The following is a 16,157-nucleotide window of genomic DNA, read 5'->3' on the forward strand; positions in this document are numbered from 1 at the left end:
TATTAGTGACAGTTCGATGGAACGTTACCAGGCCCTTCTCAGAGTCGGGGGGCGCTATTTAAAGGGGACAGCTCTAGTATAAAAGCTGCAGCCACTTGGCCTGTTCATTGTCATCGTTGCTGGAGAGAGTTGGTGAGCTACTGTTGAGCAGATTTTTTTGGATTTAGCCTTAGAATACTTGGGACCTTCAGACCTGTCCGGAGCAGTTGGAGCGCTACACCTAACAGCGTTTTGCCCGACTGGCATCGGAATGGGAGCTGCTTTGGAGGGCCACGTCCTCATGGCCGGACACTTTGAAGGGGCACAGAGACAGCGGGAGAGAGGGCTGGGATTGGCCAGAAGGAGGAGGGGCAATGGAGGTCGGCCAATCCTAGGGTACGCTGCGAGGGTATTCAGGCAGCAGGTGTCATACCTTGCCATGTCGGAGGAGCAGTGTGTTCGAAGGCTCCGATTCGGTAAGGAGGTTGTAACTGACCTGTGCCACCTGCTTGCTGAGGATCTGCAGCCGCGTCTACGGTGCAGGACCTCTCTGTCGGTGGCCGTCAAAGTGACTGTTGCCCTCAATTTCTATGCCAGCGGATCCTTTCAGTCAGCCACTGGGGACATTCCGAATATCTCTCAGTTTGCAGTGCGTTGTTGCATCCGGCAAGTGACAGCTGCCCTTTATAGAAGAAGGCGTCAATTCATCACCTTCCCTCTGACCCTGGAGAAGCAGGCGGAGCGCGCGCAGGGCTTCGCTGCTATTGCGGACTTCCCCATGGTGCAGGGGGCGATTGATTGCACACACGTGGCTTTGCGGGCACCATTACTGAATCCTGAGGACTTCCGCAACCGCAAGGGGTTCCACTCCCTCAATGTGCAGCTGGTCTGTGACCACCGCCAAATGATCATGGCAGTCAACGCCCAATTCCCAGGGAGCAGCCACGATGCGTTCATCCTGCGGCAGACCTCAGTTTGTGACCTTTTTGAGGGGCCGGCTCACCCACGAGGCTGGCTTCTTGGGGACAAGGGCTATCCTCTCTGCCCATGGCTCATGACACCACTCCATTTGGCCGCCACCCCAGCAGAAGAGCTGTACAACAGCAGCCATCAGGCGACCAGGAACATTGTGGAGCACACTATTGGTGTGCTCAAACAGCGTTTCCACTGTCTAGACCATTCGGGGGGAGCCCTGCAGTACTTGCCGGAGCAAGTGGGTCACATCGTTGTCGTCTGCTGCATGCTCCACAACTTGGCCATTCGACGCACCCAGCCAATGCCAGCTGTCTCTCAATGTCCAGCAGAGCAGGCGGACGAGGAGAAGGAGGAGGAGGACGAGCAGGCGGACGAGGAGGAGGAGGAGCATGCGGACAAGGAGGAGGAGGAGGAGGAGGAAGATGGGAGGGCTCCTGAAAGTGGAAGGGCCATCCGTCAGAGGCTCATCAGGACTTGGTTCGAGGCCCCTCTGACGGAATTATGGGTGTCATTCGTCCTGCGCACTTCGGATCTTTCAAAGCCTCTGAAGGCCAGCATGACTGTAAGTAGTAACGTGTACCGTTGCAAATTAAAACTTTTCTTTATTGTCAAAAAAAGTCCTTCCTTCCAGCATAACAACGTCATGTCAACAGAAACCATAACTAACAAAATAACAGTTAACTCTTCGGCAAAGCCGCAAAACTAAACAAACCATTTCCAACAATCACAACAGGTGAGGGAGTCCTTGAATTTGGCCAAAGAAATGTCTCAGCACTTCCCTCTACTGCTGGCCCCTTGATGGAGAACGACTTCTCTTTCGCGGTCGGCCCCTTCCCTCCCTGCTGCTCCTACGTAATTGAACCCCAGTGGCGGGGTCAAGGCTGGGGGACGCCTGCTGACTGTGTGGAAGTGCAGAAGCCCCTGAGGGACGGCCTGGACGGCCTCTGGTCTTGGAGGGTGCGGAGGCTGGCTGCTTGATCTGGGCATGGCTGGAAGCAGTGTGCCCTGCAGGTGGTGGCAGCTGCACTGCAGACGTACCAGCGGTGGCATGAGCAATGGTCACCTGCCGAGAGAGGACACCTGCACCATGGTCGGACGACACACTGGCTCTCTGAGGAGACCGGTTCGGCTCATCCGCCACAATCGACTGCTCCACTGATTCCTGGCCTCGTAGGGTACTGGAAGGGCCCGGGGTGATCCTAGCTGATGCAGATAGGGTGGCTGCAGTGAGAGTTCGCGTTGCCTCAATCTGGGTGTGGACGAGGCCAGCAAGTGACTGCGTGGCAGCAGTGAGGATCTGTGTGGCAGGTGCCAGTGCTTCAGAGAAGCCCTGGACAGTTCTTTCCATTGCTTCGGACAAGGCCGGAGCAGTCCGTTCCACTGCCTCGGACAAGCCCTGGACAGACCTTTCCAGGGTGATGGGCCTTCAATAACCACAAAACTAGAAGTTATAGACTTAAACAAGTTGGCTTTGAATCACTAAGATCAGAGCTAACATCTCAACACGCCGATTGGTTCAAAGGAATGAGTCATACAGATCCTGGGATCTTTATGTAAGAGAAGTCAGGGGCGGAGCCAAGAGCCAAGACCTGGAACCTCCCAGGTTAGTCGGGAAAGAGGAAGTGAAACTATACACAGTGGGGGAGGGTAATATACATGAGTGCAAAACGAATACAGGATCAAGACAAACAGATTTCATTACACAGGGATTGTCCGAAGCTCTGAACAGTTCTTTCCATAGCAGCCTCGAAGCCCTGGACAGTCCTCTCCAATGCTGCCCCGAAGCCCTGGACAGTCCTCTCCATTGCTGCTCCAAAGTCCAGCACACTCTTTGCCAGTGTTTCTATCAACTGAGGCATCCTCCCCACTGCAGCCATCAGCTCAGTGTGCCTGAGCCGGGCCTGGGTGCTCATTTCAGCCAGGCTACGCACCTCCTCTGCACTCTGTGCAGCAGTCATCGCTCCCTGCCTTGCCCTCCGGGGAGCCGGTGGCCGAACTTGCCTACCCCCCTCGCGTTGCTGCAGGCCACTTGTTCCGGCAACTGGCTCATCATCAGATCCCCCCCCCCCTCCAAGGAACTACTATCCCCAGTCTGCAGATGTGTAGGCTCCCCTGAGGCTGGAACGGATGCTCCGGCTTCCTCCTGATCCTCGCCTCCGGAGGCACTGGCACTGGCAGCTTCAGGGCGCAGATCCCGAGTTGGTGATGCAGCATCTGAAAGCAGGGAGGTCGAAGAGTGGCTTTAGCAAAAGGACAGGTTGGTGGCAAGGCATGCCAGATTGCGGCAAGGCTCTGACATGGCTGCACACTGAGAAAGCATGCTGGCGGGGGGACCAAGTGGAAGGAGACAGCTGAAAAAGGTGAGAGCCTTACCCTCGCTGTCGAGAAGGGGGTCAGCAGCTGCAGTGGTAACAGGACCACTCAGACGTCCTCCAAGAATCTGGTGCACTCTCTCCTCGAGATCCGTGAGAGTGACCACTTGTGGAGGTCCACCACCGGTTCGAAGCTGGTCCTTGCGTATCGTCGCCAGCTTGGACTGCAGGGGAAAGAAGGGGAAGTTCTGTTACATGATGCCCTGAGTGATCATCTCATGCCCCCCATGGTGCAAGAGCCCTTACATGATGCCTTGAGTGATCATCTCATGCCCCCCATGGTGCAAGAGCCCTTACATGATGCCTTGAGTGATCATCTCATGCCCCCCATGGTGCAAGAGCCCTTACATGATGCCTTGAGTCAAATGTGCATGTGTGTGCCCAGAAAGGGCCATGGGTGCTTGCTGACAGATGGCCATTGGGGCATCATGGCTACAGGGTGCGCGAAGTCAGGTGCAGATGGAGGGAATCAGAAGTTTGCATAAACAACACTCACACCCTAACGACCCGAGTGAGGTCGTTGAATTTCTTCCTGCACTGAACAGGGCTCCTGGTCGCCATGCTGCTGGAGTTGACCCGCTGACAAACATCCCTCCAAGCTCGGCGGTACTCCTTTTGATTCGGCCTCCTGCCATTGTCAGGATAGAGAACATCTCAACGGCGCTCCACTGCGGACACCAACTGCTCCAGAGCCTCAGTGCTGAAGCGTCTGCTCTCTGTCTCACCTTCTCCATCTTGACCAAGTTTTTTGTGCCAGAGAAGGGCGAGCGCCGATTCTGAGGCCTACAGGGCGATGAGTGTGGAAGCTGAGGCTGACTGACCCACCCCTTTAAGAGCCGGCCAGCGCCTGGAAGTCTCGTGGTTATCGGTAATTGAGATCAGCTGCGCTGCACCTGTCTGCGCCGATATTGGGTAGCGCCGGAAGTTTTGCGCCTTAGGAGGCCTGTGCAACGTCTGAATTCGCGCCTCAATCCCCTTTGGGGGCGATGCAACCCAATATCGCGCCAGGCGGCGATAAGTTTCGTCTGGCTATAAACTTTGCGCAGCGCCATTTCTAGCGCCTCAAGCGGGGCTATACCCAATTTCTAGGCCAATATTTTTTTAATTTAATTAAATTAAATTTCATGTTTTAGTTTTTTTGAGAAAGAGGGATGTTACATCGTTATATTATTACATCGTTAAATGGAACTACTTGTTACATCGTTATATGGAACTACTTTGGTTAGTGTATTTATATTGCTATATGGCACACTGTGAAAGGCAGTGCGCAGTGCAAGGTCGGACATCTTGTATCACTCCGCACCATGCGGCAGCAACATCATAAAAGCAAGAATACAACGAGTGAAAGTCGTAAACTAAATGAGTTAAAAGTGTCTGTATTACATAGTAATACGAACACAAGGAGACACAACACAATGCTCAGTTCTATTGGGCAGAGTCAAAATTGCATCTGGGTCCTAAATGCTAATTTTAATATTTTTACGAGGCTTCTGCCTGTTTCAGGCATGAGTGCAGGCTGCTGAAATGAAGACCCACTTGAAAATCGCATGGGGTGGGCCTGGGGCACAAAATCAGTGCAAAGTTTTTCTTTTAAATTTTTACCCCTTATCGCCTCATTCACGTGGAAAAATGTGACAGTATCAGACGAAAATCACCCCATTGACTTTATAATAGAACTGGTATGTCATCTGCATGTACACGTATCAATAAATTTTCCTGTTTACTTTGTTTTAATTTGGGTTCTCAGAGGAAAGCCTACTAATTTGAGGAATTTGCTGCTGCTCTGTAAATGTTTTTTGGTCTGCTCTTTCCAGTGCAGCAATAAGGTTTGTTGATTTTGTTTGCCTTTAACTGATTCTTTGTTTAGGTTTACGCTTTCTAGTTCGGCTTTCTACAGATATGGGGCTGAAAGAGGTTCAGGAATATGCCACAAGACTCAAGAAAGTTGAAAAAATGAAAGAGTTAAGAGAACAGGTGAGTAAGGACTACATGCAGTAAAGACAAAATCTTCAGTGTAGCATGCCCTTTTTAAGCCACTGACGAGGCAACAATTACTTGATTTTAATGTGCCCTATATGGGAAAACTCCTGCCCATACATAGTCAATGGGCAGAAACTCAAGCCTAACATACTTTTAGCAGTTGAAAGCCATAAAATACATGCAACAGTAATAATTTAATGTAAATGGGTGTTTGGGGTCCTGGACATTGGGAAGGGAGGAGGTAAAAGGGCATGGGTTGCATCTCCTGCGCTTGCATGGGAAGGTGCAAGAGGAAGGGCTGTTAGGGGTGATTGAGGAGTGGACCAGGATGTCGTGGAGGGAGCGGTCCCTTCGGAATGCTGAAAGGGGAGGTGAGGGGAAGATGCGTTTGGTGGTGGGATCACGTTGGAGATGGCAGAGGATGATCCGTTGAATGTGGAAGCTGGTGGGATGAAAGGTGAGGACAAGGGGTGAGAGCAGAAGTGCGGGAAATGGAACGGACACGGTCAAGGACCATGTCAACCACAGTAGAGGGGAATCCTCGGTTGAGGAAAAAGGAAGACATGTCGGAAGCACTGGTATGGAAGGTGGCATCGTCAGAACAGACGCGGCGGAGACGGAGAAACTGGGAGGATGGAATAGAGCCCCAAACACCCCTTCCAGGTGAAACAGCGATTTACTTGTACTTCTTGCAATTTAGTATACTGTATTCGCTGCTCATGATGCGGTCTCTAGATTGGGGAGACCAAATGCAGATTGGGCGACCGCTTTGCAGAACACCTCCGTTCAGTCCGTAAGGGTGACCCTGAGCTTCCGGTCGCCTGTCACTTTAATTCACCGCTTCACTCCCACTCTGATCTCTCTGTCCTCGAGCTATTGCATTGTTCCAATGTAGCTCAATGTAAGCTCGAGGAACAGCACCTCATCTTTCGATTAGGCACTTTACAGCCTTCTGGACTCAACATTGAGTTCAACAATTTCAAACTATAACCCCTGCCCCCATTTTTCATGCTGTATGATTTTGCCATTCCCATTTGCAACATTTTATCTTTCCTGCCTCTTACAAAAGCACAGTATGTTCCTTCAATTCCTCCCTCCCCTCCATCTCTGCACCTGCTTAATATCTGTTACATCTCCAGCTTTTTCCAGTTCTGATGAAGGGTCCCAGACCTGAAACGTTAACTCTGTTTCTCTCTCCACGGATGCTGCCTGGCCTGCTGAGTATTTCCAGCCTTACTTATGAGTTTGATTACCAAGTTGTCACCATTTTTGACCTGTACCTGCTAGGAACAAGGTTGATACTACCCAGATGCTATTGCTGCCTTTGGGGAAATATCTTTCAGAGCCCTGCCTTCACCTGATGCTGTAAATCTTGTTCCGGTGGGGGGAAACTGGCTCATAAACTCCTGGCATCCAGAGTATACGTTTACTAACCCCATACAAGGAGCAGGCTATGGAGCTCCCATGGAGGCACTCCACCCTAGCGGAAGACGATGGCTAAATCAGTTGACCAATGATAGGTGCAGGTGAATGGGTGAAAAGAAGTATCTGCACCTGCGACAGCACTTTAAAGAGCAGAGCTAACTTATCTTGTCATTTTCTCTGATTGCTATATTCTTAGCTCATTTCCTCCTCTTCTGCAGAGCTGTCACAGCAAAGGGTAGGGACTGAAGAAGAGCACGCTAGATCTAACAAGACAGCAAAACCTTTCATTCAAAACTCCTTTAGACCTCTCAATAACTACTTTAATTAAAATATGGGTCTCATTGTAGCAATGTTCAGCTGTGGAAGGATGTTCTTGCCATGGAAGGAGTGCAGCAAAGATTCACCAGGCTGATACCTGGGATGGCAGGAATGACGTATGAGGAGAGATTGGGTCGATTGGGCTTGTACTCGCTGGAGTTTAGAAGAATGAGAGGGGATCTCATTAAAACTTATAAAATTCTAACAGGACTGGACAGACTAGATGCAGGAAGGATGTTCCCGATGGTCGGGGAGTCCAGAACCAGGAGTCACAGTCTAAGGATAAGGGGTAAGCCATTTAGGACAGAGATGAGGAGGAATTTCTTCACCCAGAGAGTGGTGAACCTGTGGAATTCTCTACCAAAGAAGGCAGTAGAGGCCAATTCATTAAATATATTCAAGAAGGAGCTGGATATATTTCTTAAGGCTAAAGGGATCGAGGGATATGGAGAGAAGGCAGGAACAGGGTACTGAATTTGGATGATCAGCCATGATCTCATTGAATGGTGGAGCAGGCTCGAGGGGCCAAATGGCCTACTTCTGCTCCTATCTTCTATGTTTCTATGAGATGTGCACTCAAAATGGGGACATAAACTGTGGAAGCAAGAGGAATTCTTTGTTGTCCAAAAGCCATCCCAACACTTCACTATCTACGCTGAATAGAGCTGGGAGGCTAGACTGCTTCAAAATAAAAACTTTTGGACAACTCCATGCAAATTTTGCATTGACATGGAGATTTTGTTGCAGCTCTTCACAAACAATTTGAACATTGAAGAAGTGGAATCCCTCTCTGTTCAGCAAATTCAATGGGTCCACAGTAGGATCCTACAGTGCAATGTGGATGCATGCTACTGCCTAGGAGTCAATAACAACATCTTGCATTTATAACATAGTAAAATGTCCCAAGGTACTTCACAAGGGCATAATCAGACACAATTGACATCAAGCCAAAGAAGGAGGCATTAAAGCAGGTGACCAAAAGCTTGATCAAAGAGGCAGGCTTTAAGGAGTATTTAAGAAGTGGGGAGACGGAGAGGTTTAGGGAGGGAATTCCAAAGCGTAGGGCCTAGATGGCTGAAGGCACAGCCACCAATGGTGGGGCGAAGGTAGGGATGCACAAGAGTTGAGAGTTGCAGGAATGCAGTAGGGCTGGAGGAGGTTACAGAGATAGGGAGGGGCGAGGCTAATGAGGGATTTGAACACGAGGATGTGAATTTTAAAATTGAGGTGTTGGTGGACCGGGGGCCAATGTAGTTCAGCAATCACAATGGTGATGTGTTAGCAGGATTTTATGCAAGTTCAATTCAGTATCAAGTTTCCTTGCTCCCACCCCCAAAACAAATTTCAGAGCTTGTCCATTTTCAACCATTCTAGCTGTGAGCTTGATGCCCACAATGCATGCATTTGGTTTTCAGCCAAGAGAATAGACCGTAAAAAAATGTGTTTAATATGTTCCTTTATGGCAATTTTTTGTGTTGTACATATGGCTTGCCACCATTTTTATTCCAGATTTATCTGCCCTATACTATAGTTTTGCTATTTTTTTAAATAATTTTTCCAAGTCAGTAGTTGCTGATAATTCTACCAGCTGTTCAATTCCATATTCCCAGGTGACAATGGAAATTATGCATAATTTTGATGTCTTTGTCAATTGTATTGAAACTTCTGCCTTTGTGCAGAAGTTCAAGTTTAGTAGAAGTGCATTGAAAATATAACATTTCTGTTACACTAGTTGTGACTAAATTGGATATAAATTCTAAATATTCGGCTCTAGAGGTGATTTCTTTTGTATGCTGTTTTAGTAAAGTCATAAATGTGTTTATAAAGCAACAATTTACAATTTTGCTACCAATAGCAAACAGGACATTTTCCCTAAAATCTTTTTTTACAATTAAATGGCATTCACTTGCACTTTTATTTTTAAACCAGCGAGTGAAGTCTGGCAGAGATGGCAGTGCACGTGGGCGCAGAGAAGGCAGTGCTGGTAGCGGTAGGTGTACCAGAATTTTTTTTATTACAATGAAAATATATTCCTGATTAAGTTAGATTGCGTGATTTTTCTTTTTTCTTGAGCAGTCTGCAGAATCTTCATCCTTACATCTTTTAATTTTAAATCTGTGATGAAATTTCTTTACTAATTTCAGCAAAAAAGATGCGAGTATAAAGTGGTGAAATGTTGCTATTACTGTACTCGTCTATTTTTTCACTAAAGTTAGTGAAAACAGGAATTGTACTCTGAATCATCTTCTATCAGTATAACATTGATTATTCTTTCAAATTTACCAAAAATATTGCTTGTTTATTAACCTTTTTATGTTGCTGCATCTTATTGTTCTGCCCAAAGAGCGTGGCTGCTTTGCTGTTACATATCTTTAATTGTTACTTTATGAGTCAACATCTTTTTCATATTAATTTAATTATTTGGCTAGTCGACCCTGAAAAGTCTTGGGGAAAAATCAGGTTTCACAAGGTTTCCAAGCAAAGGAAAAGCAGATTAAGGATCTGCATAAAATGGTTTTATGTTAATGAGTATTCTCACAAATGGAAGCAGAGAAGGTTTAAAAAGAATTGCCAAAATTTGTAATTTAACCAAGTAAATAGCATTGGATTATAACTTTGTAACAATAACCAAGATCACCTAATAATAAACAAATTCATGGAACCAATTATAGTTTCCCTAAAACAACATAATGATGTTCAAAAACAAAAGAATGTAAAAGCATTTCCTTGTATAATAGTGTAACCCAGGCAAAGGTTTTAAAGTGGCCAAACTGTAGTGATCAAAAAATCACATTAAAGTCATTTGCGAGTATACAGTTGCTTTAAAGGGCAGATTTAGCTGTTCTGATTCAAAATGGACTATAAATTTAGTGGATGCAATTTGGATATCGAATGTTGAGCTTGATAGGGCTATAGAATGATGGTGGTCTCAACTTGTGTTGCTGCTTTTCTACTATGACAAAGGGCTGCAAGAACAGTATTGTCAGTTGAGAATGTGTTTGATTTAGATTCTTGATGAGTATAATTGTGTATCTCTTTTACAGACTTCTATTACCAATATATTTGGTAGTAATCCCTTTAAAAAAGAGTTTTCTTTATGTTTATTTGTCTCATTGTTTTTCTACTCTGCTATTACTAGTATGGGTTGAGTTCTTTGATGAAGTAACGGAGAGGGCTGATGAGGGTAGTGTAGTTGATGTGTATATGGACTTTCAAAAGGCGTTTGACAAGGTGCCACATAATAGACTTGTTAGCAAAATTGAAGCCCATGGGATTACAGAGACAGTGGCAGTGTGGATACAAAATTGGCTAAGGGACAGAAAGCAGAGAGTAGTGGTGAATGGTTGTTTTTCAGACTGGAGGGAAGTATACAGTGGTGTTAGGACCAGGGGTATTAGGACCACTGCTCTTTTTGATATATATTAATAACCTGGACTTGGGTATACAGAGCATAATTTTAAAGATTGCAGATGACACAAAACTCAAATGTAGTAAACAATGAGGAGGATAGTGCCAGACTGGTGAAATGGGCAGACACATGGCAGATGAAAGTTAATGCAGAGAAGTGAGAAATGATTAATTTTGGTAGGAAGAATGAGGAGAGGCAATATAAACTAAATGGTAGAATTTTAAAGGGGGTGCAGGAATAGAGAGACCTGTGGGTGTTTGTGCACAAATCTTTGGTGGTGGCAGGGCAAGTTTAGAAGGCTATTTAAAAAAGCATATGGGTTCTTTGGTTTTATTAATAGAGGCATAGAGTACAAAAGCAAGGAAGTTATGCTAAACCTTTATAAAAGGTTAGGCCTTAGTTGGAGTATTGTGTTCAATTTTGGGCACCACACTTTAAGAAGGATGTCAAGGCCTTTGAGAGGATGCAAAGGAGATTTACTAGAATGGTACCAGGCATGAGGGACTTCAGTTTTGTGGAGAGACTGAGAAACTGGAGTTGTTCTCCTTAGAGCAGAGAAGATTAAGGGGAGATTTGATAGAGGTATTCAGAATCATGAAGGGTTTTGATAGAGTAAATAAGGAGAAACTGTTTCCAGTGGCAGAAGGGTCAGTAATCAGAGGACACAGATTTAAGGTGATTGGCAAAAGAACCAGAGGTGACATGAGGAAACATTTTTTTACACTGTGAGTTGTTGTGATCTGGAATGCACTGCCTGAAAAGGTAGTGGAAACAAATTCAATAATAACTTTCAAAAGGGAATTGGATAAATAATTGAAGGGAAAAAAATTGCAGGGCTAAGGAGTAAGAGCAGGGGAGTGGGACTAGTTGGATATCTCTTCCAAAGAGCCGGCACAGGCATGATTGGCCAAATGGCCTCCTTCTGTGCTGTATCATTCTATGATACGGTTTTAGAATGTTGAATTGAAATCTCTGCATTTTTTCCCTCAATAAATTTAAACGTGTATAATCATTGAAAGACAGATCTGGTTACTTGGGCATTTTACCAAAGATCTCAGTAAGATTCAGTACATGAAACTTGAGATTTAATTAATTAAAATCATAACATAGAATTTTACAGCATAGTGGGAGGCTAGAAGATGCATCATAGATTTCTTTATCACCAAAATTGAGATGCTCTCCTGGCTCCGCTTCCTCCATCGAATCTGTCCTCCCTGACCATACCCAAGCCTTTCTCCCCCATCCCAGGTCTGACCTCACAACACTCTAGAGCTTCTCCTATTTCCATCCAGCTCAGACCAGATACATCTTTTCCATGAAACCCACTTTCTACTCCCTTGACTCTCCTGAATCAGTTCTGGACCACAGCCACTCGTCCTTAGCCCAATGCTCATCAACACCATCAACTGCTCTCTCTCCTCAGGCATTGTAACCCACGCCTCAAAACCTTTGCTTAAAAAGTCTATCCTTGTTGTATGACACCTTGGGTGAATGTCAGAGACCAAGATGAAAAGGGTTAATCAGGGATATTGCAGCAGGCCTGATTGATTCTTTGAAGAGAACTGCTAGTGTAATATTGCTGTGCTGTTTTTTAATTGTAACTGTGTGAAATGTTAGCTTTTTATTTAAGAAATACAGTAGTGTAGTTTTAAACCATAGGGGGAGAAATTCAGTGGAGCCGCAAACGGGGCGCCAAGCTCGCCTGGGCGCCGGATTTAGCGCAGCGATCGGAGCAGTTGCGACCGCCGGAAATTCAGCTTGAATGCCCCAAGAGGGACACGGGGTGAGGCTCAAGGCGCTCCGCGTCCCTCTTAGGGTGCTGAAACTGAATATCGCAGCGCAACGTGCCGCAGCGCCACAGGCTGCGGCACGGCGCGCTGCGGTACTGCAGGCCTTCCTCCCATTCTTAAGGGGGAGGGGCCTGCACCAGCGCGATCAGAGATCGCGAGTGCCGGCAAAAGAGCCCGGCACCGAGGAGACGTGCCGGGCTCTCGGAAAACAGCCGGCACTGCCGCGGGGAGAGATCAGGAGGCCGGGGACGGAGGTGCTGGCAGGCGGCCACCGAAAAAACGGCTGCCCCACACCGCCACCTTAATTTGCGCCACTGCCGCCACAGGTAGGCCCCGTGAACTGGGCGCGATTTGCGAACGGCGCTACAGAGGCGGGCGCTACCGAATATCAAGATCGGAGCGGTAGTGGGGCGCTGCGCACACCGATGACGTCATCGGCGGCGGTGCAGCGCAACAGGCTAATGCCGCCATTAGCGCCCCAACTAAATATCGCGGGAGGCGTGGCCAGTGGCTCTAAAGCCACTGAGTGCCCTCATTAGGCGCTAACTGGTGGCGCAGCCCACCGAATTTCTAGGCCATAATGTTTTGGAATAGCTAATCAATGTCTGGGACATTTGGAATGAAGCCTGGGTGGGAACAAAACAGATAGCGTGTAAATTCCTGTGTTGGGAATGCTGAGGTTGGATGTATGAAAGGGGTCTGTAGATGTGTAACTTGGATGACTGCTAAAGTCAAATGGCATCAGAAAGGGAAAGAATATGCTAGGTGAATAGTCGTTGATGATTACCAGTGCTAATTGCAATGACATCAGCAGCATAAGGGCGCCATCTACTCAGACAAGTGTAATAAAGTTCATGTGAAAGTGGAGAAACAAAAGGGAGTTGCAGCAGATACAGTAACATGGCAGTGATAGGAACTGGTATCATGGGAAAGGGTATACACCTGGGCAGGGCGCCACAATAAATCCTCCACAGAAGAAAGATAACCTTGATTGGCATAGTTCCCAGGACAGATGATCACTGTGTCCTGTTGGTAAGGCTTCCATTAGCGGGATTGTAGTGCAATATCCTCTTATCGCTATGGTCATGTTGCTGCTTTGCTGGAATATCATAAATAAAGATTGAATTGATTTTAAAATATTCATGTGTAGTCGTGTCTGATTCGACAGGCCTGAACCCAGATTATACTTACAGACGTGGTATATCATTTGGTTAACACCCTTAACCCTTCTGGTCCTGTCTAACTACTACCCCTTCTCCAACCTTCCTTTCCTCGCTAAGGTTTTGGAATGAGTCATCACTGCCCAACTACTTACTGGCCAATCCCTGCTCAAATAACTTTGGCCCGGCTATTCCGATCCCTACGCTGTGTACCCACCCGTAGGGACACCGGAAATGCTGGTTTCAGGCATGTGCTGAAAACTGGCATTGTCAATCTGTCAAGAATGCTCTTGACAGATCGAACGTCTGCCCTGGAGAAGGGCCTCTGCGGGCAGATAGTTCTGCTTTCCAGCGACCCTCCGCCCGCAGAAAACCCTTAGAATTCTTACGCCTGGTAAAAGCAGGTGTAAGGCCTGCTTTTACCAGGATAAGAGTTGGAAAAAAGTTTTAAACATTTTTTTCAGTCATTTATCATTTAAAAATACTTTTAAAAAGGTAAGTTTATTTTTAGCACCGTAAAAAACTTTAATTATTTTTTTCATGGCAAGACTGGTAATTTCAACTAATTTTAAAAAGGTGATGGTTTTTAAAAATGTATTTAAAGTTTTACTATGTTTTTTCATTGATCTCCATTCATATATTTGACAGGTCTATCTGTCAAGTGTATGAAGGGAGATTCCCTTCTTCGATTGGCTCCCCATGGCCCACGTGATCCCAGGGACGCTTGCGAACCGCATGTATCCCTGGTATACGTAGGCCCAGCGCACTTGGAGTTGGAGAGGCCCAGGATCGGAACTATATGCAGCTCGGGAGCCCTCAGGTAAGTGCGTACATTTTTTCCGCACGCAGGAAGCCTCCGATTGGAAAATACGGCCCATGGTATATCATTTGGTTAACACCCTTAACCCCTCTGGTCCTGTCTAACTACTACCCCTTCTCCAACCTTCCTTTCCTTGCTAAGGTTTTGGAATGTGTCCTCACCACCCAACTACATACTGGCCAATCCCTGCTCAAATAACTTCAGTCTGGCTTCTGTCCTGCTCATAGCACTGAGACCACACTTGTCAAAGTCACCAATAACATTCTGTGTGACTACGATTACAGTGTGCTATGTCTTCTTTGCTTCTGTATAGTTTTTGAATAGCATCCTATTCCAATGCCTCTCCTTCATGGCACTGCTCTTTCATGGTTCCAACCTTATTTAGCATGCACATCTCCTGCATTGGTTTCTCCTTCCATGCCCGCACAGACACATCCAGTGTGCACAGAGATTCTATCTTGACTCTTTCCTATTTCTCATTTATATATTGCCCTCGATTGTTTGCTGCTCCACAATGGCAAGACTGAAGCCACCCTGTTTGGCCTCCATCAGAAATTCCTGCTCTAGCCTCCAATCCTATTTTCCATTCCTGGATACCTGCTGAAGATCATTTCAGCCTCTGAGCTGAGCTTCAACCCCCATATCCAGCCCAGCACCGAGACTGCCTACTTTCTCCTCTGAAACATTTCCTGTCAACATCTCTACCTCACCCCTACTGTCACTTAACGCCTCATTCATATTTTTGTTACCTCCAGCCTCAATTTCGCTCCTCCTTGCTGGGCACCCAAACTTCATGCTACATAAATTCCAACTCATTCAGAAGTTCCATACCCGCATACATTCTAGCGCAAAATCCCAGTTTCCTTGCCAGGCCAGTCTCCACTGGCTCCCCTCCCTTAATGCATTGATTTCAAAATGCTCCACAAGCCTGATCCTCCCCACTCTTCAATCTTCTCCACCAAAAGGTCTCTGCAAGCACGTTCCCCTCTTCCATTTCTGCTCTGTTACACATTTCCTCTATATCTGCTCAACCATTTTTTTAATTCGTTCCTGGGATGTGGGTGTTGCTGGCAAGGCCAGCATTTATTGCCCATCCCTAATTGCCCTTGAGAAGGTGGTGGTGAGCCACCTCCTTGAACCGCTGCAGTCCGCGTGGTGAAGGTACTCCCATAGTGCTGTTAGGGAGGGAATTTCAGGATTTTGACCCAGCAACTATGAAGGAACGGCGATATATTTCCAAGTCAGGAATGTGTGTGACTTGGAGAGGAACTTGGAGGTGATGGTGTTCTCATGCGCCTGCTGCCCTTGTCCTTCTAGGTTGTAGAGATCGTGAGTTTGGGAGGTGCTGCTGAAGAAGACTTGGCGAGTTGCTGCAGTGCATCTTGTAGATGGTACACACTGCAGCCACGATGTGCTGGTGGTGGAGGGAATGTCTGTTTAAGGTGGGGTGTTAGTCAAGTGGGCTGCTCTGTCCTGGATGGTGTAAAGTTTCTTGAGTGTTGTTGGAGCTGCACTCCTCCAGGCAAGTGGAGAGTATTCCATCACACTCCTGACTTGTACCTTGTAGATGGTAGAAAGGCTTTGGTGAATCAGGAAGTGAGACACTCGCCGCAGAATACCCAGCCTCTGACCTGCTCTTGTAGCCACAGTATTTATGTAGCTGGTCCAGTTAAGTTTCTGGTCAATGGTGACCCCCAGGATGTTGATGGTGGGGGATTCGGCAATGGTAATGCCGTTGAATGTCATGGGGCGGTGGTTAGACTCTCGCTTGTTGGAGATAGTCATTGCCTGGCACTTTTGTGGCACGTATGCTACTTGCCACTTATCAGCCCAAGCCTGAATGTCGTCTAGGCCTTGCTGCATGCGGGCATAGACTGCTTCATTATCTGAGGAGTTGCGAATGGAAGTGAACACTGTGCAATCATCAAT

General features: G+C 46.9%; 1 protein-coding gene across 1 annotated transcript in view; it reads left to right on the forward strand.

The window, feature by feature from the left end:
* ift88 (intraflagellar transport 88 homolog) overlaps nucleotides 1–16,157 on the forward strand; it is a 180,338-nt gene that overhangs the window by 151,895 nt on the left and 12,286 nt on the right. The window contains 2 exon segments of the mRNA XM_085999163.1: nucleotides 5,194–5,300; nucleotides 8,979–9,039. Coding sequence (XP_085855289.1) covers nucleotides 5,194–5,300; nucleotides 8,979–9,039 — 168 coding nt within the window.

Source organism: Somniosus microcephalus, chromosome 10 (assembly GCF_052327205.1).
Source record: "Somniosus microcephalus isolate GS21.2 chromosome 10, FLI_Smic_1.0, whole genome shotgun sequence".
NCBI lineage: Eukaryota > Metazoa > Chordata > Chondrichthyes > Squaliformes > Somniosidae > Somniosus > Somniosus microcephalus.